The sequence below is a fragment of the Prinia subflava genome, chromosome 2 (assembly GCF_021018805.1).
Source record: "Prinia subflava isolate CZ2003 ecotype Zambia chromosome 2, Cam_Psub_1.2, whole genome shotgun sequence".
Classification (NCBI taxonomy): Eukaryota; Metazoa; Chordata; class Aves; order Passeriformes; family Cisticolidae; genus Prinia; species Prinia subflava.
In genome coordinates, this window is record NC_086248.1 from 15,051,779 (window position 1) to 15,078,998 (window position 27,220).

Genomic DNA, 27,220 nt, shown 5'->3' on the forward strand with positions numbered 1-27,220 from the left:
GGTGTCACCTGAAAGAGCCTGCCCTGTGAAGATGGAGTCTGGATTCAAAGCAGAAGAGGCCCAAATCAAGCAGGATATCAACAAAATAGGAAGTCAACATGGTTCACAGCAGTCAAAAGGACTGGGGAAGTCCAGGAAGCATTTATCATGGCCTAGAACAATCTTGGTCACTCTGAAAATAACAACATGACACATTACTTGCCCTGGATCTTCAAAAGACTGCTCAGGCAGGAACAGGTTATGAAGATTGGGAAATTTCCTTTCTTTGCAAACTTAGTGAAGCTTCTATAGCTGCTTTCAGCTCAGCTTCTGCTGAATACTGGCTTTGGGAAAGGCATTAATTCTGTGTGTTAAATGCATTAGGCAGGGCAGTTAAATTACAGCACCCATCCAGCTTGTAAATGGGCTTTTTTATGCTGTATCTCACGGGGTACACCTTTTGTTCACAAGCTCTGCAAGTTATGGGTTTGGGCATTTCTGTAACAAGTGCAGTATGCAAAAATATGAAGACATTTAGAAGGACCAACACAACAGAACTTGGGCAAAAAGACAAGCCTACACTTACTCCAGTCAATGGCAATGATTTCTCCTGCTGAAGGCTCTTCCCAGTGTCAGTCTGCCACTGACTGACCTTTCTCTAAAGTCAATGCTCAGGAACACTTAGCATTCCAGCATTTTGAGAGCAGCAAATTTATTTGAGGTCATCATAACATCTATGAGCCAAGTAGAAGGGGTTGAAATTTTTTCCTTGCAAAGGCTAAACACAGACAGGACTTTTCAGTGAGCCAAAATAGCAAGTGACACAATTAGGAAAAAAACCAAAAACAAAACAAACAAACAAACAACCCCACACAAAAACCAACAAACTACTGCTAAGCTGTGGAGCAGCCTTCCAAAACAGTCATTGGCACACTGATCCAAGCTTACCTTGTCACAGAAGACTTTAATTTGGCAGTAGGCTCTATGGACAGGTTTGTTACTTCTGTTATTGTAGCTGTAAGTGTCAATCTGAAGATTCAGGGGCAGGCCTTTAACTCCCTTCTGAGAGGAAAAATCTGTGCTGAGGCAGTTCACAGAGATGAAAACCTGCAGAGGAGGAAGGCAGCAGCTGTCAGTAGTGACACACAGAGTCCTGGCTGACCACAGAGCAAGTGACACTCGGGGAGTGCTAAGGCCCAAATCTGCTACTTGCCATCACAAGCAGCACTTTCTTTCTTCTGAGACATTTGGTAAAGTCCCCAAGAAGCAGTGTAATATTCTTAAATCTTTACAGAAGCCATTGGAGGGGACAAAGCTACTTTGTCCAAAACAGATTTCAACAAACTCTCCAAACTTTAGGAAGACCGCACCCATCTTTCCACCCAAGAACTCCCAAATGTCATCATCAAACTTCTGGAGCAAAAGGAATGCTTCTACAATCAATCTTCACTGCTCAGTTTTTAGTAGCATCTTGGTAAGAACACAACTGTGTTCCAAAAAATTCATGTTACTCTGGGTAAATTAAATCTTTCCAAGAGTTTTACATGAGCACAGCTTATGCTAGAAAGTACTTGGCTGAGTTTTTTCCTAAAGGCTATTAAAAGCTTTTTAAAAATATTAGGCAACATGTAATCTTTAAACACAGAAATCACACCATTATTCTAGTGAAGGTTTCTGGGCTTTACACTAATTTGAGGACTATTTTGAATATTCCTCAGTAAGATCTGCAATACTCTCTTAACATTCAGATGGAAAGGGTAAGAGAAATATTTCCATTATTCTTACAAAAAGTTAATTACAGGGAAAATTAATTGCATGTTTGAACATACCTAATTTCATTTTCATAACTGCTTGAAAAAACAACAAAAAACTCCTCTCAAAAACACAAATCACACACAACCAGAAAACAAGTGCAATGCTGCTTAACAGAATAAAGAAATCTCCTTAAGTGGATATGAGCAGATAGACCAGAGTATTCTGTATCTAGATAATGGGCTTGCAGTGTGCCAGGCTTTTCTGTACACACAATGCCTATTAGTGGCACATCTCAGAAGCTCTAAGGATTAATTACCAGGAATTTACGAGCCACCAAGACCTGCAAAGGCTTCTCTCCTCTATGCCTGAAAGGCTGGGAACACATTGCTTTAAAATGTAATCAAAGCCCTGGGAGCCAGAAGCACCTCCCCAGAGATTTTGCAGGAGCACCATCCCAGGAGCCGAAGGCTCACCGAGGTGGTGCTTCCACCAGCGCCACCTGAGCCTCGGCAGTGAGCTGGTGCCACCTCCCGGAGCTGCAGAGGCTCACACAGCCTTGGGAAAGCCACAGGCTCTGGCTTTGCTAAGTGCTGCTTATCAAGGTCCTCTTGGCACAGCTTCTGCAACATCCTTTACCAGTTTTAATAATGATGGGAAAGGGAAATGTAAAACCCTGATCTGGTGATAGTTTGTAACCATTGTTTCTTTCCCTGCCATGTATAATACAGTTGTATAAAAAGCTGGGGCAGGGAGATAAAACAGTGCAGGTGAGGGACTTCTCTCATGATCACTTGTGTGAATACTGGGGATTGCCATGCTGCTTCCTGCAGCCCCTGTGCCCTGACAGGGCAGCACAGTAGCTTGGCAAACAGCCCCCCGTTCCCTGGTGTGCATGCACCATCCCAGAGATTCCAATTCCAATGTCCCCACCAAGTCCTGCTGTGCCAAGGGACGTGTGAAACACCCAACCCAGGCCAGCACAGCACGTCAGCAGAGCCCCTGAGCCCGTGCCTGTGCGGGGACTCAAGCCAGGGACATGCAAGGTGAGCTGGTGGTCAGTGCTCACCCTCCAGCCTGTGCCCAGCACCCCAAATCTGCATTGTTCCAAGACAACTTCTTGTGAAAGCATTAAATACATCTCAAGTCCCAGTCAGGAAACTGCTTTTAAGATAAGCAGTTCACAATCCTCCCCAGACTAACCCAAAGGATGGCTTTGCCCGCTTTTATCCACCCCACTTCCCTTTTCGCTACCTTTGGCTTTACAAGGGCGTTTTGCCTGCAGTGCTGGTACACCCGGGGGGAAAGCTTCAAGGATTTTGAAGAGCTGCTCTCACCAGCTTGGGAGCTTGGTAATCAGATGTATGCACAGCCTGAATAATTGCACTCCCTGAGCAGGGGTTTTGTTTTTTAAAAGACCCTCAACTCTAGTGTTTGCATATTTTTACATTTTAAATTTTAATTTCAAATTAACCTACACTCAATATTCACTCAACTCATTTCTTTATTAAAAAATGACTACATTCTTTAAGAAGAACATGCCCAAGAAGGCACATCAGCAGGTCCACCACCACCTCGAAATTTCTGTGAAATCCCTCAAAGGAATTTCACACCACTGGACACCAGCAGATTCAGTCAGCAGTTCTCTAGCACATAGTGTCACTTCTCTTCTGAGACTTCAAGATCATGTTTTCAGTTTTTATGGCTTACCAGCCACACAAAGCCCACCGGGCTGAAGGTAGGAGACTTGGTCTCAGCACAACAGACACATGTTATTACAGCAGAGCAGCACAGGTATCTCATGGGAATTTAGGATTGCCAGTCAGATGACAAAGATTATCCTCCTACTTCAGAGTCTCCTCATTTGATTAGCTTTAGCTTTAAGCAGCTGACCTTATTTTCATGCCATTTAAATCTTCAGGACTCTAGGCAGGAGATGACAACTAAAACCTAATCATGTCTGTGAAGCAAGACAGCCAGCCTGTCTTCTCCTGTTTGTACTAAACCATTTCAGTTCAAAAGGAGCATCTACTTCTCCCTACCCACCCTGTAACTCCTATTTTTGAGCAACTTCAGGTTGCCTCAAGTTTCACAAAACAGAATTTTAGCAAACAGCTTTTCCACTTTGGGCTAAGACAGTTTCAGCCAGGTTCTTTATGTACAGGAGTATTTGACTTCCATTAGAAATGAAATGTAAGGCCAAGTGACTGCATCAGCTACATCCCCACCCCAAAATTGCCAGAAGAAAGGAAAACATAACCGCAGAAGTTGCTCTGCGTCTTCAGCCTGCTGAGCAAGATTCCTTTTCATGTGTCCAACCTATTTTTCTAAGGGCAGTTCCGCATTCTCAGCTATATTAAGATTTGTTGTTACTTTAAAAAAAACCATTTTCATCTCACCTCCCAAGATTTAACATAAAGACAGCACTTTAAAAATAGAGCACTGTCAAGCCTGGGCACTTACAAACATGAGTCAAGCCCTCAAAAGTTACGCAGACTTTCTTTAAAACTGAGATTTGTAAAGGGATTAGAAACCTGTTCTTGAGTTATTTTGCTTGCTTGGCAGTTGAGCCTCTAATCTATATTTGACTACATATACCTAGGCTATCACATATCCAGGCTTTTCTCTCTAATCAAATACAAGCTTTATTTTCTCTTTTTTTTTTCCTGTTCATTTTTTCCATGCTCTTTCTAACTCCTTTTAACAAAAGCTGAGATACTCATTGAGGCAAATGGCTCCACAATGGTGGCATCTCAGATAAAACCAAACAGCATGAAAACTGTGAGCTGCTACAAACTGCTAGCCTCCCACACCTGGCATTCACCCCAGCACTCTCGAGCCTCCTCTCCCCAACACCATGCTGGGTTTCCTGCAGCCTTTGGGGCAGCCCACAACAAAAGACTGAAGGCAGAAGGATTAAAGCACCTTCTCTGGGATCCTGCTGAAAGCTGGCGTGGGAAGAAGTCAGACCTCATGACTTCTCTGTCTGCTTTAACCATCCGACCCCTCATGCCCCTCCTCACCTAAGATGGTAGGAACACACTGTGCCTACATTCAAACCCACCAGAAACAATCTTCCATTTTAATAATGCAGAAAAAAATTAATCCGACAGCTCTGCTGTGTGCCCTCAAGGAAGGGCAGCAGGGACAGCCAAGTTCTTTCCACACAGCACCTTTTTTTAAAAAGATCTGCCTTTCAAACAAACCAGGAAAAACAGACATAATTAAAGGGCAATCAAAGCGCTGCAGGAACCTCTCTGTCAGCGAGATGAAAGATGCCTTTTTTAAATGAAGGCTTGCATACCCTGATCTCTTCTCCTCAGTTTATCTTGGACGCCATACTCTTTTGTCACACAAAAAGCACTTGCAATTCTGATGAGTCCAAAGGCTACATATGCAGCAGCTTCAGATGAAATGTCACCTTGTGCAGGCTCATTTGCCCAGCTGGGAAGGAGCAAGGTAGGTTCTCATCCATGGCAGCCAGGGCTGCCACAGGCAGTGGGGGCAACTTGTTAGCACACCATGAACTCTGACCAGTCAGAGCAAACACAGGCATGGGTAACACTGTCCTACAGAGTCTCGTACATCCTTTGGATAAGGACCTACACAGGCAGACTTGGGACTTTTCCAGGCTGATCACCTTGCTTCACATTGTTTCCATTTCAAGAGAACAGCAGGTAAATGATATTATCACCTCCTATTTGTGATCCTCTATATTTCTGTGTCCAAAGGATTTAGACATTGCTCAACTATCCAAGTCCATTAGCTATTTCTTTCTCTACTGAGAATTCAGATAAAAACTTTAATTCTTTTCTCACACTAGTACACAAAATCCTCACATTCTAACCACAGAACAGTTTAGGTTGGAAGGGACCTTAAAGATGATCTAGTCCAGGCCTCCTGTTATGGGCAGAGACACATTTCACCAGACCAGAAGGCTCAAAATCAAATCCAATATGGCCTTAAACACTTCCAGGGACAAGGCATCCACAGCTCCTTTGGGCAGCTTGTTACAGTACCTTAACACCCTCACAGGGAAGAATTTCCTCCTAATACCTAATCTGAATCTGTCAGTTTGAAGCCATTCAGCCTTGCTCTGTATCACTATAAGCCCTTGTAAAAAGTCCCTCTCTAGCCTTCTTTGAGGCTTCCTTTTGGTACTGGAAGGTGTTTTCTAAGGTCTCTCCAGAGCCATCTCTTCTTCAGGCTGTAAAACCCCAACTCTTCAGCCTGTTCCAAGCTATGTTATATTCAGTCTATGTTATATTCAAAACTGTCAAGATGTTTTTGATTTTGGATGACTGTGTTTGTACAGAATACAGAGTTTGGAGCCTACAACACAACAACCAGAGACAGGTTAAACTGCAATGAGCTTCTTTCCAGGGAATGCAGCTGCATACTGCTTTTCTTGGCCTTGGCTAAATAGTTTCAGTGTTATGCCCAAAATACAGTAGGCAAAGGGATTCCAGCAGGTCTGGAGACCATTTTCATGACACAAAGGCAACGTCTCCCAGTTCCATAAAGAAAAATCAACCAGAAGCTTGAAGTTTGTAATTTCAATGCTGTTAGCTGAAATCACATGGTTTCTCTAAAGGCTTGGACAAATATAAACAGCAAAGAGGAAAAAAATATTTTCTAAAGATTTGCTCCCATATGTTTCCTATATGCTGCAAGCTGGCTGGATGCAAAACCTCTCCAGTCCAAAAGCCTTATGAAGTGCACCAGCAGAGCCCCAAGCCCTTCCGAGAGGCAGAGCTGTCAGCCTGGCACTACCTTGTGCCAGTGTAGCTACGTGGCTTCCACGGCTGGCTCTGGGTGAGAGCCAGGCAGCTTCGAGTGCAGGCAGGGCAAGCACAGGTCTGCCTGCACACATCCACGAAGGCATGTCCTAAGAAAGCAATGCTGGGAAGACTCTTCTGTATTTAAAAGAAAAAAAAACCCAAACCCACACTTTGGTAAGATCACCTGAGAGGTGGCCAATCTTCCTGCTCTCACATTCGTTTCTTCACCTCCCACATGCACCACAGGTTTTGCATCAGCAGAAGGTGAGCCAGGAAAAAGATAAAAAAAATTGGGCAACTCATGCACCTGTGGGCTCCTCCTGCCTTTGGGGTCGGATGCTCCAAAAAAGGCTTGTCTGCAGATGGGTGACAGGGCTGCATCCGCTCCACTCCGCTCAGGCAGGCCCAGCACCATCCTGCTCACAGCCCAGGGGAGTTAGTTTGCATTTAAACCTCCCACTCCCAATTTGGGTGAGTGACACAGAGGCTGCCATGGGTCCCACACCACGTCAAGGAACGACAAGTGGGAAATACAATCCACCTCCAGATAAAGAACATCCTCCTGGCAAGTTTACTCCGCCAACAAACCAAAAATGGATGGTAATGAAAGCAAAATACATATTCCTGCTCACAAAGAGCAATGCTGATTGTTATTCTAATCTGTTCTGAGGCAAGGAACTACAGGAATGTCTCTGCTCACAACACCTGGGAAACCTGGGGATAATGGTTCCCAGTCCTACTGATGCTTCTTCCCACCCCACACTTTGATAAGATAAAGCTGCTGGGCCAGGTTAGTTAGGTTGGTTAAAAAGAAAGAAAAACAGCTGTTTGGAAAAAACAGTGACAATATGTTGAAAATACTCCAAACAAACCAATGAAAAATGGAGAATCAAGTCTACAAAGGCACAAAAATGGTGGAAAAGAAAGAGCTACCATCAGGTGAAAAAGGAATAGAGAAGAGGGAAAAGAAAATCACCTCCTAGTTTTCTCTATAGAAAAGTTAATGTCAAGAGATTTTCCCTTCAGCTTAGGAAAACACTCTGTGAGCTCGTACTTGGAAGACCAGACAATGGCAGAGGCTTGGGACACCAAGTTCGGAAGAAATACTGAATTGAAAACTTGCTTCTAGTTGGCAGTGCTTAAAATCAAGGGTGGCATATGCTTGTTTTCCAGAAAACGCAGTACAGAGTAGGGAGAGGTCAGTGTTAAGAGGCAGGTAAGCAACACTTGCTATGACTTTCCTATGTCACTGCTCCAAAGGCTGTGTATACCTGTGCCTAAGTATTTGTGGTCTGCAGCCTTGGCTTCACAGCAATCTCTTTCCTTTAAGTATGTTTGACTCATCACATTTCATAGTTTCATTTCCAACTAGTCAAACCTGTACCTCCTCAATGCTGCTGGAGGTGGCAACACCTTCTTTAATGAGGCATATGACTGCTGCTTCATTACAATGGCATCCATATAAATGTATGCAATATTCATCAATCAAAAAAGTTGAAATTCTTCCTATAGTGAACACCAAGGGAGGATTATGCCAGAATAAACTCTTAAAATAAATCAGTAGTGTACCCCCCAGTCTCACTTCAAGTTGTAGCAAGAGATCCACCCTCTCCAAAAATTGAACTCATCTAAACAAAGTAATCTTGCCAACACATGGACGGATCTGCCACGAAGACCACCCTCATTGCCTCATATTCTATTTCAAAAGGCTATGCCAAATTAGATGCAAATTACCATATTAAGACCATTCCACTCTTCTTGGACAGAAAAAAAAAGTAATAAAAAAGCACTGTTTAATTGCTGTGTCACTCAGGGCATCACTTAAGACACCACAGCATCTTCCCTTTGGTGAAAAGGCAGCAAAAAGCTCTGTCGTGATATTCTCAAGCTTAAAATGCCTGTTACACTCTCTCTGTGTATTTATTCCCCTTTAATAGAAAGGGTCTTTTCACACAGAGCATCTGGCTTACAATGCCTTTTTTTTTTTTGAGGGAAGGAGTAGGAGGACAATAGAACCCCTAATGTGTAGTGACATCATTTTTGGCTACAGTCCCATTACCCAGCCTAAAGCAAGCCAGACCAAAGACCTCCACGGGGGCCCTTCTCTGGGAGCTGCTGGAAGCAGTGCTGCTCTTCAGAAGGGCCCCTTGGGAAGCACTGAAGGGCTGCCCCAGCACAGGGCAGGATCCCTGCCCTGCTAGAGCTACAGGAACGGGCCGGGAGGCTCTTGCAGTCACTGTGCAGACATCAGCTCACCCTGGTCAGACAAGAGGCCTCAACCCTCCTGCTCCACAGGGCAAGAGCTCGGAGAGGATTTGAGCAGAGCAGGATGCAGCAAAGCCAGTTAACCCTGGGGAAACCAATCTGTCCAGATTGTTCAAATGCCGCTGACCTGAGCACAGGCTGTGTCCCCAGGCCAGAGTTAAAGGATAGAATTTGCTCTGTAACGGGTAACACAGCAGAGATAACAGAACAACAGCCAACATTATGAAGAGCACTGCGAAATGTGCTTTTAACCACACACACAGTGGCACCTTTTTAATAAAAGACCTTTATTGGGTACCAACCAAGAAAAAGAGAGCCTGGCATGGTGTACAGACCTGGGAAGAAATGGATCCCAGCCTCAAAAACTCATGACCTGAACCTACAACCACTTCTTCTAACTGACATGGGGGACAAAGACACAGAAAGGGCTGCAAGAATTCCTATTCCCTACTGCTAACACCCCCACATTTCAAAGACAGCCAAGCCTGCTCAGTCAACAACAAGGTGCAGACAACTCTAGAGAAAGCTGCGTTCCAGCTCTAGACACCCTGTCCTTAATGGAGTCATAGACACAAAAGATGACGAGCTTGTGTTCAGACATCTGAAAGCTTCTTTGTGGGAGAAGAACCCCACCTCGACTGTCTGCCCACGGCAGACAGCCACCATGGGTAGGGAAACTGTTTGAACTCTCCACAAGCCTCAGGGTAACTCCAGCATTACCTGTTGCATGCAAGTATCAGCTACACATCTCATCCGACTCATCGGATCATGCTTCACTCAAGCAGGACGACTCCTGATTGAGTAGCTACACTGGCTTTCTTAAATACCCCATTCAGCAACTCACCAGTTCATCAACTAACTTTCTAGTCCACTCTCTTCCCTTTTCTTCTCACAAAGCAGCATGATTGTCTCCTCATCCAATGATTCCCTTCCCCTGCTCTGTCAGGTGATGGAGTTAGACCTCACCTCTACTACAGACACTGAAAGCCCACCTGAATCACAGCTTCCCCACTCTGCAGTGTCTCCTGACAATCTTTCTAATCCAGACCTCACTCTCCTTCAAATCTCAACAGCACCACTTCAGGGCAGGTTGCCTCTTTCAAAGTCTGGCCTTCCTCCTCGTCGTTCACTCCCTTCAGTGTCTCAGAGCAAGGAAGCTTTGGATTCTGGGCCCTTTTCCAGCTTGAACATACTCTTGCAAAGGTCAAAGAATACTTAAACCAGCCTCTGCTATGAAGTGGCTGCTTCCAGCAGCTCCTGTGATGTCCCAAAACAACAGAAGAGGGCAGAGGGGAGCTGCCACAGAGAAGCACATTTGCTCTGAAATCCATGGACACGGCTCTGGTCCCAGAGTGGGAAGTGTCTGTCATGCATGAAATACTCCTGGTTTCTGCACCCAAGGCTCACGAACAGCACACCAACACAGGCAGCTGTGGGACAATTCCAGCCGTGCAGAACCAGGCTTGTCTGATGTGTCCAGTGACCAGAGCCCTGGCCTTGCTCTCGGCTCTCCCAGCACAATTCAACTGGGAAATGGGAAATACTTGTTACTGAGGGCATCTCAAATATCCTTTTTCCATCCCACAAATCCACACCTGCAAAATCCACGCAGTTTTCCTTGCTACAGAAGGAGCACACGACTTGTATTGTACAAAAAGCGCCTTTCTTCACCGGAAAGATGCAGTTTACTAAAGCCCCTTAGTGCCCCAAGGACACTCCCAAAGCACTCGCAGGCAGGTGACATCCTCCTGAACACACAGTGGCAGAGGTGCAATATTCCTACCTGCCCCCACAAGAAGGTCCCAGAGCTGCTAAGGGCAACTCCTTGTGATAATATGCTATTTCTGCCTTAAATATGACACGTACCCTGTGTGTCAAAGTTAGTAACTACATCAGAAATCCCAGACACAGAGCCTTATCACCTCCCATTTGACATGGCTGCAAAGGATGGAATCATTTCCACAGCAAACTGTGGAAGCAAAAGCAAGAAAGAAATGGGAGAAGCAGCAAGCCCAGAAGAATCACCTGGCTCTGGCCCAGGTAACTCCAGGGCTCAGGAAGCAAATTTCTAATGATCAAGGCTTGCTGGCTGGGTAAACATACTGTCTATGCAGCACTTCTGCTGTTATTAAATATAAAATACTGTATTTATTACTGTGAAAGAATTTCTGTAACATCAGAAACTCAGCTCTATTCCCTGCCTTCTTCATATACTTTAAGACTGCTGTCAGGGGTTGGGGAGCAGGGAGGGAAAAGAAAAGAGAGCAAGAGCACACAAGGTAAATGAACCATGCAATAAAAATTGTTGAAATTGGCTCAGACATCGCCTGATAAGATCACAGAAGTTGAGAAAGAACTGCAGCTCTTCTGGTGAGAAATTCAGTCATTGACAAAACACATCCACTAAGGGGAAAAAATGAAGTTAAACAGACACTTCAGCACATGGAGCACTTGCTAAAAATGTCAATTCTTTAAATACTGAAGTTGGGAGTATTTTTGTCTTAGTACGATTCTGATTCCAAAAGTCAAGGCTTGCACATTTGGTATCAACAGTCCCCTCTGAAAGTTCATATAAACTAGGACTCACAGTATACGGATCTCACACACTAAAATTGTGAATCTGGAAGCAAATTTGTCTCTGTAGCTAAAAAAACAGTCTTTCTCACAGCTCCCCACATCACTTCATCCCATGAAGTACAGCCTCAAGGTGAAATATCACCATGAGGGTCCTTAGATCTTTTCAAGATGCTATTGGCAATTTCATTATAGACTGAAACAATTCATACAGGGGTCTGTAGAGTAACCTGGCAACAGCCACCTGATAGGAAGGGATGGCTTTCCTTGGGGCAGCCACAAAGTTCTCAGCACCAGCTGTGAGCCCTGCTCCTGGGTTAGTGGCCCATGCCCACTGCTGCTGAGAGGGTCAGCCAGCAGAGAGGCAGCTGCAGAAAACACTTCCAGCTCCTTGAGGACTTGTATTGTTCTGTCTGCATGATCCACCCCATGTGCAAATCCAAAGCCTTTGTGTACCTCGTAGACACCGACTACCTGGGTTTGTGAAATGTTTGACTGGCTATGGCAGCAGGGCAATACTGACTGACTGCTTTTGACAGCTCTTCTGTTTGTTCACAAAGTGAAGTGCTTCATGTTTTACAAATCACGTCAGCCTGTTAGCATCCTCCAGCAGATAAGGCCCTCCCTGCCAGCCCTCTCAACCTGACTGAAGCCAAATCTGGTGAAAAGGGAATCCTGGCACCCAACACCAGCCTCACAAGTAATGTCCCACACGCTGCAAAGCAGCACTTTCAGGAGCAGCATACACACAACTCCTCACTGCTACCTGCTAAGCATCCCAAACTTCTCCCACGGAGCTGAAACCTAACAGCAGTTCCCATACAACATTTTCTCTACAGTCCTTGTACAGGACAGAACACCGTTTGTGGTGACAGCAAGCTCTGTGCAGTGGCACCAGCCCCTGCTCCTCCTGCAGAGCAGGAGCACACACAGCTCCAGAGAAGGACCTGTGTTCTGTGCTGAGAGTTACAATGTCTCCCCCAGCCAGGCTTTCCCTAGACCTGGCACTCTGCAGTCATCAGTGTTTTTACCCATGATGCTAGTGAGTACTGGTACTGCTTGCTAGTACCGGTTACTAGTACTGCCAAAGCAACAGCCAGTCTCCAAAAACAGATGGAAACCACTCCCAGTTTTTAAAGAAAACCCAGGTAGTAATGAAATTCTCGAAAGAAAGCTCCCTCAATTTGACTCCAGCAACTAGCCAGTGAGAAATGCCTTTAGAACTGAGCTGGCTCCATACTTTGACCTGTTTTCCTCAAACCTAGAGGATGTACAAGCCTTTTCCAGAAGCCAGAGCAGCTCAAACACAGTTAGCTACTAGCTAGGGAAACTTCCTGTACTTACACACCTACAAAAGCACCCGCAGTTCTGAGGAAAGATCAAACCAGAGTTCACCAGGAGGTTGCTCTAGTTTGAAATAGGTCACTGGGTGTTGGGAGCTGCGGTTTAGGCAACGCGTGCTCTGGGAGCTCAGAGGCCGCAGCTGCTCCCTCTCTGGTGGAAGGCAAGCCCACGGCTGGAGCCTCAGCTCCCAGCAGCTGCCCTGCCTCCCTGGGGATCCTCGGGGAGGGCTGCCCCCGCCTCCCGGGGGATCCTCGGGGAGGGCTGCCCCCGCCTCCCGGGGGATCCTCGGGGAGGGCTGCCCCTGCCTCCCGGGGGATCCTCGGCGAGGGCTGCCCCCGCCTCCCGGGGGATCCTCGGCGAGGGCTGCCCCCGCCTCCCGGGGGATCCTCGGCGAGGGCTGCCCGCTGCCCAGCCCAGCTACGCTCCACCGCGCCTCCTGCGCCACTCATCCGCTCGGGACACGCTCAGCGCTCCCTCTGTCAGTGCCTGTCTCTCAGGCAGGCGCTTCTGCCAAGACGCCTAAAGCAATTGCAGAGCTCTCCCAGTTGCTCATGCAAACCCTCTTAAGAAATAGCCAGGAGGTTTTGCCTAATGTAAGAGCGTAAACAAACTTGTTACATGCTAATCACCAGGTAGGCCACACACCCTTCCCTTCCCCCAGCCCCTGAATCTGCTAAAAGGACAGGAAATATAATCACATACCTTTGCTTCCTCGTTGATGTCCCAGGTGAAGGATATAGCATTGTACGCGATTTCCTCAATGTTGCTGATGGTGTTGAAGCTCTCCTTGTAGTCAGCTGTTTAAAAGAAGGGTTCATGAGGGAGAGGAAGAGAGGAGACATCACCTGAGTCCTTAACCACATGGAACAGCCAGAAACTGTAACTCTTCAGCAGCCCCTTGGGGGCAAAAAAAGCTGAACTGTACCTTAGGAATTATCTTTAAAGAGGCTGGAAATGGTTCTCACACACAAAAAAACCCTCAACAAACCGGAGGAAGGAGAAAAAAATGGGACTTGCAAAATTCTAAACTAGAAAATCCAGTGAGAAAGGCAGATCCCAAATATCAGGTGTTCTGTGCCATAACCTGCTATGTGCAGGAAACTCTACCCTGCGTGGCAAGGACCTAAGCTCTCAATAAAACTCCTTCAATAACAAACAAAGATTTGCATGCACGTCTGCTTTAAGTGCCAAGTGATTAATCCCTGCTTTGATTCACAGAAGGAAGGGACCAGGAGTGCAACCCAGCCTTCAGCCAGAGAAGGCTGGAACCCAGCCAGCCCCAGCCTTGTCTGCAGGCAAGTGGAAATTTGCAGTGTTTTCTTTTTTCACATGTACCAAAGACAAGCTGTGAGCAAAGCTGTGGGAAGGAGGATCACTAGTCTAGAAGTATTTCTATGAGGATCCTGTCCTTTGAAGAAACACGATATTTAGGACAGCCACTGGGACTACAAGCTGGAATTTAGCTACAAGGACCAAGATACTCTAAAAAAATCTGTTGTCTGGAGAGGACTGTTGGATCTCCCAATAAGAAACCCTAAACCCCACCAATCAAAATCCTCCAAAAAAATTAGCCTCTTCAATGAGTCTTAAAAACTACAGCATTAGCTCCAAGCCATTACAAACCATCTCTGGGCTTTCAGCAAAGCTATGTATAGCAGAGTGCTCCAGAAGTTCCTTAAAATAACAAAGCTTGGCAGAAAACTGAACCTTGCCAAGGAATTAGGTCTGAAGTTTGACATCAGCAATGAGAGTGTTCCTTACCTATGTCAATGCACCTTTGTTTGGCTGTGTGCTGTCTTGAGTGCCAGTATTTCCAGTGCCTGAGTTGATCTTCCCTTGTTTTGTCTTCAGCAAACACAACCATAATAACACTCTGAAAGGAGAGAAGGAAAGATTAAGAAAAAAAAACCAAACAACAAACAAAAACATGAAAGAGAAATAGAGAAAAGGCCAGAGAATACATTTGGTTTGGAGCTTGAGGCTTTTCCTCTTGAGGCACTATAGTATACCTGGCATACTGCTGCCAAACAGGAAGGCAGACAACAGCACTTTCTGGGTCATAAACAGAGATGGGCAGAACTGCTCTCCTAACCAGAATTCAAGGATCTCATTCCAGGTGTTGCACCACCTTTACACAAATGCTGACACCACTTCTTAACAGTCTGAGGCAGGCTGGGTTGGTCTGGCAGTAGGTGGACAGCAAAGGAACGAACACTGACGTAAGAGCACAGGTAAGCTGGCCTTTGTGCTGATGCTCTGGTCTGGATTACTGCACTTTGGGAGAGTTTAAGGTTACCTTCGTACACACCCTCCTTCCCAAGAAACCACAAGTGCTGCCACTCACTCGGACTTTACTGATGGGGTGATGGATTCCTTCAGTGCTGCTGACTTCTTTCAGCGTGATGGGGTAAAATTGGCCTTTATTCAGGTAAGTCATTGTGTTGTCCCCAGGCTTCTGTCGGAGAGACTTGGAGGCTTCCAGAGTGTATTCAAAGTTATTCCTATAGAGTGAAGAGTGTAGTGATTGCTAAGGCATTTTCCTGGAAAGCTGATTAAACGTTCCACATTTAATTTGGAGAAATTCCAAACTCGTTAGTTGACTCATTAAGCCATCAACAGGCAAAGAAGTTGCAAAACAGGATGAGCCCCTTTTTCAACCATTTCTTCATGAATGAACATTTAAGAGAAGTTCCTGGCAAGCTAAATCCTAAGAGACATCAGCAGGCAAGACTGGAAGCTGCTCTCATTGAACAGAAAAGTATCTATTAGCAATTTAATTAAATTCACAAGCTAATAAGCTACTCAGTGGCCATCACCCTCTTGGTCAACTGCAACCAAACAACTAATTTGCTCTTCTCCTCTGGAGTTCAGATGAGTTTTATTTCTCCTGTTTCTGCTGTAGATTTCCAGCAGACAAGCAGACCAGGGAGGGGGGCACAGCTGGAAGCAAACTCCCAGACAGCACTGCACATTCCCATGGGACGCAGATTTGGTGCAAGGACCAGAACTGAAGCTGGGTGGTATTTTCAATCCTGCAGGCAATTTTCCTTAAAGGATTTGTTTTCTTTAAAGCTACAATTTCCAGCTGTGAAATTCAAATAAGCAGATATAATTCTGGGTTTGAGATCCACAGGCCCTTCCAAAATCCAAGTGTGACTTGGTGCAAAAAGCATGAGTTGTACTGCCTGCTCATGGACAACTAAGAGAACAGGAGGATATGGGCAAATATGGGCAAATTAAATCATTACCCAGAAATGCTGTCAAAAACATAATCTTCTGAATTCATGTTGGCCATTCGGAGATTCAGTTCAGTAGGAAAGAAAACCTGGAATAGACAAAACAACAATTAACACTGTAACAACAAAGAAAGTCAATATTAAATAGATACTCCTTACCATGGAACTCCTGTCAGGCAAACTGTTCACCAGATAATAACTGATTTTTGGTTTGAACAAACAGGACACTTAAACAGTGTTTTAATCCAAAACTTTTGGGTGTCAACTAAGCACAACATCTTGTAAGCCTTCCAAGTCAGCTTAAGGCAAAATTTTAATGCTTTCCCAAATCTCAAACAGCATAGCTACACAGCTCCTTGAGGTTTGGCTTAAAAATCAAAATATGGTTAAGCTGCTATTTTCAGTTGGTATCATAAAACAAACCTCACAGAGTTTCTCACTGAAGGGCCCTACATAATCCAACTGTTTTCCATGGACACACACCACACCTAGAAACTGGCAGTAAGAAAGCTTACATACAGTCAGTTCAGTTTGGTACCTGCAAAGGCACCACGGAGTGCCGAACTCTTGCAAGACCTGGCTCTATGGATCGAGATAACTATTTCAACACTCTGCAAGCCAAAGCCTCTGTCACTAGTAAGATTAGTCATTTGCTTTTGATAATGATTTCATGTTGTGAAGGTTTTATTTACTAAGTTTTAATTATGCACCTTTCTGAGAAAGTCTTCTATTTCTAAACCACTGGACAGACGTCTGGCTCATGTAACAAGAACAGTTAAAGACGGAACTGGATCCACATCAAGACACACACACACACAAACACAGAGCAACTGCCTCTCTTGGTACCTCTTGCACACCCTCCTTGAAGGTCTCTGAGAAGGTGGAGTCTGGCGTTCGCCTCTGAGAGCTCTGGGGCTGGGTGTTGGAGCTGAACTGGTCGGGATTGAGGTTCCTGTCAAAGACCACCACGCGCTCAGGCGGCTCTGGGTGGTACACGCTGGGTGGGATGCCCACGGCAAAGCCGTGGGGCTGCGTCTCTGTTTTGATGGAATGGGTGGGCATCGTGGCAATGGAAACCGTGACCGTGGTGTCAGGGGTTGTGAGGTGGCCTCGCTTGTCCATGCCCATCTGGGGGGTATGTGGAAGGACAATATTGAAAGGCACATTTTTCAGAACCTGGACTCTGTTTTCTCCAGCAGAAATGAGCGACTGTTCTGTCACGTTTGGGATGCTGTTCCTTAAAAGGGCAAAAAGAAATCAGGCATAAATTATACAGCTTATTTTCTCATTAAACAAGAGCTGGAAAAGCTTTTCAGCCTTTTGGACAAGGACAGCTGACACAAACTCTCCTGCTTGTGCAGAACAGCTCAATCCTAACCCGAAAAGCTGAAAAACTCATTAAAAAAACCCCATAACTCCCACTGTTAACCATCCCACCTTGGAGATGAATTACCCTGGAGCAAAGGGTGAGGGTTCACAGCCCAGATCCTCACTGCTTGGAAAACAGCGGCCCAAACCAAGCATTTCCCACCACACACTGGCACATGCAGGCTCTAGGCACAAGCTGCTCTCTGGCAGAGGGAGAAGGGCTGACAGCAAGGTTGCTGCTCCCCTGCCCCAGGACTGCGTACCACCCGGGAAGCACTAATAGGAAAATTACACCCCTCGTTTCATGCACAACCCCCCAAGAAAATCCACACCAAGACTCCTGGGAGTGGTTTGCATAACTTGCTGCTCTCCACCCCACCACACTCATTTCTGCCAGGACAACACTATGATCTGTGGCTGAGCTGACCTCATAGCTAGTAGCCACTAAGTCAGCCTGCCCTCCCTTTCTCTCTCCCCGCAGAGCTCCTGCCCTCTCCTTTACACCAATTCTGACATTCCCCTGCCTCCTTGGAGAGCCAGTTCAGCTTGCCTGGCTGGGAGAAAACTGGCCACCTTTTCTCTCCCTGTTTGGTGATGGATCAGTGTGAGACCCAGTCTGGTTCAAGAGGAGCAGTGGGAACACATGGCTGGGAACCAGCCTGCTCTTCTTGACAACAAGTCACTCAATCAGCTCAGCCAGACCACAAAAGCTCACCTCAGGTCCTTAAAGCATTCTAGTCTGTCCAAAGGAAGAGGATGCTAGGAGTGGAAGCCTGGCTTGAGAGAACCTCCCATTTGCTATTTTCACCTAATCAGTATCGTCTGCTTGGGAGGCACAAGAGAGGGAAGGCAGGTAGGGGAAGAAAGACAGAAGTTCCAGAGGATACAAAGGAAGTCCCCAAACAATACAAAACCAAATCACAAGCACTCTGAAGTCCTTCCCAACTAGCCCATGCATGAAACAGCAATGCTGCTGGTACCTGAGAACAAAAATCAGCAGAGAGCAACTAAAGTAACTGCATGAAAAACTAAAAGTGTCATCAGCCTGCAGCCTGGGGGGTGCCTGCACTACCAAGCTGTGCCTGACGTTAGAGATCTGCTTTTGGTAGGCTGACTACATGATATAAGCACACTAAAAGCAGATAGATGGCACTGAGCAGCAGTTTGAGCCTCAACTCTCCACACCATGGTTCAATCCTCATCCTTTTCCTGGGGCAACACAGTAAATCTGAGGCACAGAGTAAAAACTAACAATTTCTCTCTTCCAGCACATCACCACAGTGCAGCAAGTTATCTTCTTTCAGCAGCTTTGATGGGGTAGGAGGGAAGGGAGGAAACAGAGAAGCAATGATGAAAAATAATACCTTTTGCTATGGTCTTGTTCAGGATGTTCTACCTCAGGCTTAGCTGTTGAAGATCTCCTCTCCCTTGGAACCTGGGAAATTTAAGACATACTATAATTCAATTCTTCCTCCCATACAAAAAAATTAGCTCCTTAAAATTTGGTCAAATTAGAAAGCTTTGCTTTGGATGCCACTCATTATTTGCATTACAGCTTAACCTATGTTCACATGGCTTTGGGATGCCAGGCCAACCCCAGGAGATGCCTCAGGGATCCTTATACAGCCAACTCAGTCACCTGTGTCAGCCCTGAGCTCTTGCCAGCACCAGCATCACTGGTGGTGAGAACACCAGTGCAGAAAACCATCCATCCATGGCTGGAGCACCAGAACTGGCGTGAGCAGGACCAAGAGGAGATTTGCCAAGGTTTGCTGGCAGTGCAGGTTCTCTCCTCTGCAGGCTGTCAGAGTTCAGCTTGCTGGATGAGCTCAAAGCCTGTGAAAGGATGCTGTTCCACAGTCACTTCCCCAAGGACACGTGCTTTCTAGGCCATTCCCTCTAAGATCACTTGAGGCGCTCCTTTCTCCTCAGTGATCAGGAAATTTGGGGAGCACCACGTCCAATAAGCATATTGAGACACTACGGCTCATATTTGTGCATGGCCACACAAAACAACTGGCCCAAACTATATTAAATCTTTTATAAACAAACTGTAACCACCACTCTGGATTTAAGACAGCTCAGTATTGCTCCTTGTATTTTATGCCACGGACAGCATTTGCCCTGAAAACACAACATCAATCAGTGCCCCATACATGCCATCCTCCTGGCTGCACTGCAAGGCCACAGCACACAGGAGAAGGTGAACTCCTGGAGCTGCACTGGCTCAGTTCCTCTCATGGAACACATAACCAGTGCTCCAGCAACCCAAACAGCTCTTGCAGCTGCTGGCACAAGCCCGTGGTGCTCAGGTCCCCTCAGCCACACAGCAAGTTCACACAAGCTCTCCTGCCAACCCACACGAAAGGCCCAGGACTTTTGTCACCCTCATCACGCCTCCTGAGCGAGCAAAGCAAACATCTTCTGGTGAATGTACTGAGGAGGGAACTCCCACCACTCTCCTTCAGCAAAGCCTGTTCAGATCCTGCCTCCATTTGGCAGTCTGGGTCCAGGGTGGGGAACCAGCACTTCAGCATGAACACGAAGGCCGTGGGCACACTGGCACAGTGTTCTCTACACAGCCACACCTGAAAACTACGTCCTTGTTCTTACATATAACCTGGAATCCCCAAAAGCACCAGAACTGTCAGATTTCCCACAATAACCAGTAAAATTTGGAGAACCTCTTGCTGGAGACTGCTGGGAGGCCAACACTAATTAGTCACTGAAAAAGAAGGGTTTTCCAAGCTGCATTTGGCTAACACTCCCCAAAGAATTTTTAACAAAAATTTGTTTCCTATAAGGCCTTATTAACCACTTGAGCAAGCCCAGCAGTCAAATGGAAGGAAACAAAAGTTTCTTGGTTTTACTGTTTTGGGTTTTTTTATAGGAAAGTGATTTCATCAGCTGCCTTTAATATGCAGATGGCGGGTATTAGAAATGCCTGAACGTCATCCCTCTATAACATTACTCCACAACAGCCCTAATAAATCTTTCAACCTCCAGCCATTCTGCTTTACCCAAGTGTGTAGCATACCTGTTCTTCCACCAATTTTTTCTGTATACCCACAGATACCCAAACATAAGAGGAAACCCTGAATTAGGCATTAATGTACAGCAAATCCCTTCTGCTTTGTCGAGCACGAAGGATCAACATCAACTTTTTTTTGTAATCTACAGATTTAGAAATCAAAATTGATCTTGTGGATTAAAATTGTTCTGGTGAAAGCATGTTGTTGTTTCTTTTTTTTTTTCCAGAAGCATAGCAAGCATAAGCACAAAGCAGAAAGGCAGTTTTCTCACAAAGCTAGCTGAATAACATCCACATCAGTGAGTCTGTGGCATTTTGTCATGTGTGTGTGTATGGAGTGTTGATCTCCATATTAAGCATTACAAGAATATTTCAATATGTAGGACATGTTCGACTCTCAAAATGGCAGGCAAGAATTTTGTCTGCACCAGGCAATCTCTCCTATTGCTTGAAGAACATACCTGAGGCTGGCAATTGCACTCACTACTGTTAAAAGACACGAGCCAAAGTGCCAGGCAGGAGAGCCAAGTCAGCCTCCTGGCCTTCCTGCATGCTCAGCAAAGAAAAAACAGGCACCTCCACCTGGTGAGCCACGCCACCACAACAGGCGTCTCAACACAATCAGGACCTCTCCCTGCCTGGAAATGCCTGCTGGTCCCCACTGACCTGGCTACAGATAACTATCCAGCTTATACTTTTGGTATTCAGGAAACAAAGCTCAGCAAAATGCACCCCATGCAGACCAGAACATTCTCTGACTGTTCAGTTCAGCTGTGAGCATCTAGGAAGGCACATGTCTCTGAGAAGACCACAAACACTGGGGAAGACAATCACTGCGACCAAAGGATTAACAGATTACAGCAGTCAAACTCACTGAGGGTTAGAGGGATGCAGACAGCAACTCTTTCACATGGACACTTCTGGCTCACATACCACCAAACCCTGCAATTCTATCTTGGTCTCACCTGAACCTAAAGTAACACAATAAAGTCCCAGCAAAAGCCAAAGGTCCACCAGAATAGTGGATCATGTGAGCAAACAGAATTTCTTTCTCCATGTATATTTATATTATGACAGGGATATAATCCTAAAGTATCATTCTTTATGACTACTTCTATATATAAACACATTGCCTCTTGCAGAACCTGGGGTCAACAGAAAAAGTGCTACCCAAGTTGAAAAGTATCAAAGTACTTTTTAACTTTTACATCCAGATCTGGGGATCTTACTTCACAGAGCTAAAAATAAAACAAATTTTCAGAACAAGAGACATAGGGTTTTTTCAGTTTAAAACCCACACTGTTTAAGGTCCTTGTAATCTGTTCACAGCTTCTGTAAAGTCCTCTAGCAAATGACACCTTTTCCACAGGTGGAACACAAGCTCTGCTGGCTCCCAGAGCTAACCCACGCCAATCTACCTTGTAGTAATCATAGAGCAGTCCGAGGGCAGCTGCACTGTCTTCATCCCCATTGATGCTCATCATAGCTTTGGTAGCTGCTGTGAGGGGATTTTCAAGAAAAGTTTTCCAGGCCTCATCTTCATTGGTGTAAGGACGTCTCTGAGAGTAGAGTGAGTCATTCTGAAGAACCAACACGGGTCTTTTACTTGAATCATAAAAAAGAAGAAATAAAAAAGTCATCTGTTAGAACACATGAGAAACATTCCTTAAGTTCTTCAAAATTAGCTGCCCCAGTTTCATGGGCTTCATATTCTGATTCAGTGTACTGCAAGGATTAGTCAACACAAAAAGCCCAGAAACTTAATTCTGATCTCACTCATGCTCAGAGTAAATCAGGATTAATTTCGCCAAACTCAGATGGATTACACTAGCCTCTACAAAAAGACAAAGCCATGTAAGAGCACAACTGACCTGCTCATGCTCTGAATCCAACCTGGAAAGAGTTAGACACTCTCTAGCCAACCACCTAGGAAGCCTCCAGCACATCCTATGTAATACTGCCAAGTAACAACCTGATCCACTCGTGTGAAACTAGAAAATGCACATTAACGAAACACCTCTTTTCTCCAGCATTTATATATTCTTCACTCGCAGAATATATCTAAAAACACCATCTAGAAGCTACTCATAAGTTACAGATGGCATAGGGAAATTGGTAAAGGGGAGTTCAAATCAATTTAGCAGTGTTCTTTTCTGACAAGGGAAAAAAACCCAAACAACTTACTGCCTGGTTACTGGTGAAGTAATCCAGCACACTAGTTTGAAACACATTCAAATGAGTGAAGAAAAAGGAAAAATCTGAGTTATTCCCTTTGTGCTATAGTACATATAAAAAATATATATTTACTTGGAGCATTTGGAGATTGCTGGGAATCAATAAACTCCAAAATTACCTGGACATTCTGTTCACAGACAAAAGCAAGATGTGTAGAAAATGTTGCACTGCCAGCCTAGACAATTTAATATTTTTTTGGTTCTATTGTTTCACTTTTAAGTCAGCTCAAGCTAACGTTTAAATCTGACTTTTGAAACAGTTCCGTTTTCTCTCCAGTGCAAGTTTAACATTAGTTTACTGTGGATGGGCCGAGGGAGAAGGGGAGGCTTTTTTATTTTCCTTAGTAATTCAAAGCTTGACATTTTTAGTGAATTGGCCATAGTTAAAATAGAAAAGTAATTTAACCCCACAAAATTCCCCCCACCACCTTCACATCATTTTCCTAGCTGGGAATCCTTCTTTTCATCTATTTACCCATATACATTCAGAGCCTGAAATATACCACAAATACAAAAAGTTGTGAAATAGAAAGTTGTGAAATACTCTAATCACTATAAGCAGCTTAGCAGTATCCTACATTTATCACCACCTTCCACCAAAAAGATTGCAAAGTAAATTACGCATTCGATGCTTTATCAGTTACACAAGTCACCCCACCAAGCTGCCATCTCCAGCCTGGCTCAGCTGAAGGCACTGAAAGCAAGTGGGAGTTTCCAGGACTCAAAAGGGCACTTGATGGCTATAAATCAGTATTATGTAGTTGGAAGAAGAGCAAACAAAAATGACAAAAGAGACAAGTTCTTGCAAAAGAGACAAGCCCTTTCTTTAGGTCTTCATACGTATTTCTGTACACACTGACACAGACACTCAAATGCAGACAGCTCTGGTATTGAGGACAGCTACTTTCTATCAAAAGTGAGGCGACCCACAGAGGACAAAACAGAATTTTCTTTAAGGACACATTACAAGCTCCTGTTGTTATACAATATGACAAAAGAAACATCAAATATCCATAGCGAATGGGAGAATTCTCCAGTTAAGCTCACTCACAGACAAAAAGGCAGCAGAAGTAACCAAGGTGCCGTTCCCTTGATCCATCCCCACCAAGCTGAAGGGCTAAGTCAGCCTTGCTGAACTCACAAGACCACTAAGCTGATTCCCTCTAGCAACACAGTACTCACATGGGAAGGGAAAATCATCACAGAACCAAAAATACTGAGAACAAAAGCATCAACTAACTGGAAGCCTAGCAAATGCAAGATCTATGTATTTTTGTGTGCTTTCTTTGTCATTGAAACACCCAAACTGAATGCACATTGCCCTACAGGTAACCCACTCACCCACCTAAAAAAAGCACAGAAACAGTTATCTACAGGATTACCAAGAAAAGCACAGTGTTTGGCAGGAACTCGCTCCTTTAGGAGAACCACAGCTTCTTTCAAGAAAATGAGAACATATTAATAAGAGAAAGCAAACACATCTTTTTTTCCCTAAGTTTTATAAGATAACTGGCATGCTGATCTGCTCACAGAGTAGCAGAAGTCCAGCAGAGGCAGAAAATTAGGCTTCATACAGCAGTTCTAATAATTTCCTGATTTTACTTTCCATGTGACCACAGTGGAGGCAGAGGAATACTACAAAAAGCAGAGACTTTCTTTGCCTGTGAGGCTTCCCCAGCCTGTGATGTTCTGTGTTCAGAGCACAGAAACGATTCCTCCTTCCCTCCCTGATCCAGGACCAGCTGTCCCGTGTCTCACCCTGCAGTTCAGCCGGTGATGTTCAGAGCTCTGAGCCCTGCTGTGCCTGCACAGAGCACACCTCCAATGCTGAGGCAGCACCGAGCATTTCGGTCACTGGCACCTGCGTGCCAGAAAAGCAAAGTGCGTGCACCCAGACAATTACAGCCGCATCTACTAAGAGTCACTGGAAATAAAAATGCCTATAAAAAATCCTAATCACACGCACGAGTTAGTGAGCTGCTCTGCATTGGAGTCTTCTTCCTAGAAAGTAGCATGTTGAAACAAAAAGTTGGGTTTAAAATCCTACACATTCCCTAAGAAAGGAGTGGATGAGTCAACGATCATTCGAAGTAAAGAAATTTTAAAGTCGGTTCCTGAAATCAAATCACTTTAGAGTTACCCCATTTTCTGGCACTTAGGTGTCCACGGCCACTGGCAGCAGATGGACACGGTGACAAGTGCAGCAACAGACCGGAGTCCTTAAACACAGCCTGAGATCCGCTTGAAGGCGATGCCTCGACTTCAATACCACGAAGTCACAGAACACACACACCTCGAGCTCCGTTTAACTCTTTCAGGACCCGGTTTCGGCTACTCCGGGGTGGCCGCAGCCGAGCTCGCCGGCAGCCGCCCTTACCTGCCGAAGTCCACCTTGCCGGAGGGATGCGCCTCGTAGAAGTCCATGGAGGCCGCTGCGGCCGCCGGGCAGCGGCGCGGGGGCTCGGCCCGGCTCCCTCGGCCCGGCAGCTCCTCCAGACGGCGGGGCCGCCGCCGCCGCCGCCCGCATTTAAGGCGCGGCCGCCGGGGCGGGGGGCGGCCCCACGCCTCGCTGCGGGTGTCGGGTTTCAAAGCCGGCCCAGCCCCGGCGCTCGCCCCGCGGGGCGGGGTGGCCGCCGGGGTCGCCCCTCTGCGCCGCCGGGCCCCCCAGCCGGGGCTCAGCCCCCGCTCCCCCCGCCATCCCGCACCGCCCCGCCGCAGCCTCCGGGCACTCCTCCGAGGGAGAGCAGCGAGGGGGGCGGACCCCGCGAGTGACTTCTCCGGCCCGGCCCCCGGGCGGCGAGCCCCTCTCGCCGCAGCCCCCCGGCGGGGCGGCAGCACCGGTCGGACCGGACGCGGTAGTTCTTCCCCCGCCCGGCTCACTCACTTGTCGTAGTCCTGTGTCATGTCTGGCGGAGGCAGCGGGCGGCAGGACTGGCCGGGCGGGTCGGGAGGAGCAGCGCCGCGCACCCGCCGCTCCGACGGGTTTTGTCGGCTCCTCTCGCCCGCTCAGGTGCTCCCGCAGCCGCAGGTGGACGCGCACCACGCCGCGCCTCCCATTGGCTGCCGCGGCCCGAGGGGCGGGGCCGGCGCGCCGCCATTGGTCGGGAGGGCTCGGGGGCGGGGCCGGCGCTGTGAGGGCTCCGCGGGCCGGGGCGGCGGCGGCAGAGAGCCCCGAGCGAGCGAGGGGACAGCCCCGTATCCAATAGCGCTGGAAATGGGATCCCCTTCTCTCTCTCTCTCTCTCTCTCCCCGGCCATATAACTTGATTTATTCTTCATGTTCTACATGCAACTTTAGGAAAATCTAAACTCGCCCCAATCATACGAGTTATCTTTATTATAGCGTTAAGCTGCATCACGGAAGGTTTAGGTTTGACATTAGGAGGAACTTATTTGCAGAAAGAGCGATTAGACATCGAAATGGGGTGCCCGGGAGGCGGTGGCCTCCTTGTCCTGGCTGTTTGGAAGAAAAGCCAGGATGTGGCACTCAGTGCTCTGGTTAGCTGACAGTGTTTGGTCATAGGTTGGACTCGATGCTCTCAGATATCTTTTCCAACCTAATGGATTCTGTGAATTTGCACAAGCACTGCACCAGCTGCTAAAGGGCAGCAGATCCATGGTTATTTGTCGCCTCTCAGATGAACCCGGGTTTGGGGACTAAGGGACACTTACAATGTGGTAGTGCTGAAACTGCATCATGCTCCCATGTAACACCAGCAGCATCACAAACATCAGATTTATCCAAAGTGGCATGCATGAAGTTAAATCAGAAAGATCTTGAGTTTCTCCTTGGGAAATAAGGGTGGGAGGTTGCTTGTCTAAGTAACAAGTTGAATCAAACCCATATAGCAACAGTGCTATCTATCATATGTCAAGATGCATCAGATAGCTACTGTAATTTAAAAGTATGCTCACTAATAAGAGGTCTATCCTTCTAGGTCAAAATCTCTTCCCTATTTGTACAGGATATACTCCAATGCAAAATTATAGAAGAACAATTCAACCAGCCAACTGAAGGAAATATGAAACTGAAGACAAACTTTAACTAAGGGTCTAATCCTGGAAGTTGCTTAATATCCTCTGACTGGATTACAGCTGGTGTTCTAAAAACAAAATGCTTTGTTTGGATCTACAAACATTGCCATTAGGATGGCAGAAGATAAATACCATTACTGAAGTAGGATCTTGCTCTACAAAGTGAAATGAACTGATGTAAATTGTTCCTTACGGTATGCAGTAAAAAGTATTCTATATTTTGAATCCATCTTTAAAATCTAATTCAAGATTACATAGAAGAAGTTTCTTATCTGATCTCACATATGAAAAAAATACTGTCATCTGATTAAGAGGTTGGAAAGTTACATTTTTCTAAACAAGCATAACTTGCTTTGTTTCCAATACAAATTACAAAATCACCTCAAAATCGCAAGTACGGGGAAGGACTGCTGATGTTCTTGGGTGTTATTCACTCCTCATGCTCCCTGCTTCTGTTCAGAGAATTCTGGGATGTGCAGACACAATGGCTGCTGTTTGGCACAGGTGCACATTTTTCATTAACAATAAAACATAATACTGCCCTGTAACCATGGATGACCCAGATGCAGGATGTGCTGGAGTTCAGTCATATGTTTATATTGCACCCCAACTGCTAAAATCT

General features: G+C 46.0%; 1 protein-coding gene across 2 annotated transcripts in view; it reads right to left on the minus strand.

Annotated features, from left to right (window-relative positions):
- GRHL1 (grainyhead like transcription factor 1) overlaps nucleotides 1-25,584 on the minus strand; it is a 41,221-nt gene extending 15,637 nt beyond the window's left edge. The window contains exons 1-9 of one of the 2 annotated variants that reach the window (XM_063425030.1): nucleotides 25,449-25,584; nucleotides 21,749-21,935; nucleotides 18,664-18,734; nucleotides 16,778-17,168; nucleotides 15,944-16,020; nucleotides 15,040-15,196; nucleotides 14,457-14,568; nucleotides 13,398-13,492; nucleotides 928-1,086 (exon numbers count right to left, since the gene is read on the minus strand). In XM_063425030.1, the coding sequence (XP_063281100.1) occupies nucleotides 928-1,086; nucleotides 13,398-13,492; nucleotides 14,457-14,568; nucleotides 15,040-15,196; nucleotides 15,944-16,020; nucleotides 16,778-17,168; nucleotides 18,664-18,734; nucleotides 21,749-21,935; nucleotides 25,449-25,468 (1,269 nt within the window). In that variant the 5' untranslated portion in view covers nucleotides 25,469-25,584. Of the gene's footprint in view, nucleotides 1-927; nucleotides 1,087-13,397; nucleotides 13,493-14,456; nucleotides 14,569-15,039; nucleotides 15,197-15,943; nucleotides 16,021-16,777; nucleotides 17,169-18,663; nucleotides 18,735-21,748; nucleotides 21,936-24,941; nucleotides 25,101-25,448 lie in introns of those variants that run through there. The other variant, XM_063425023.1, reaches the window with a different exon arrangement.
- Nucleotides 25,585-27,220: the final 1,636 nt, after the last annotated feature.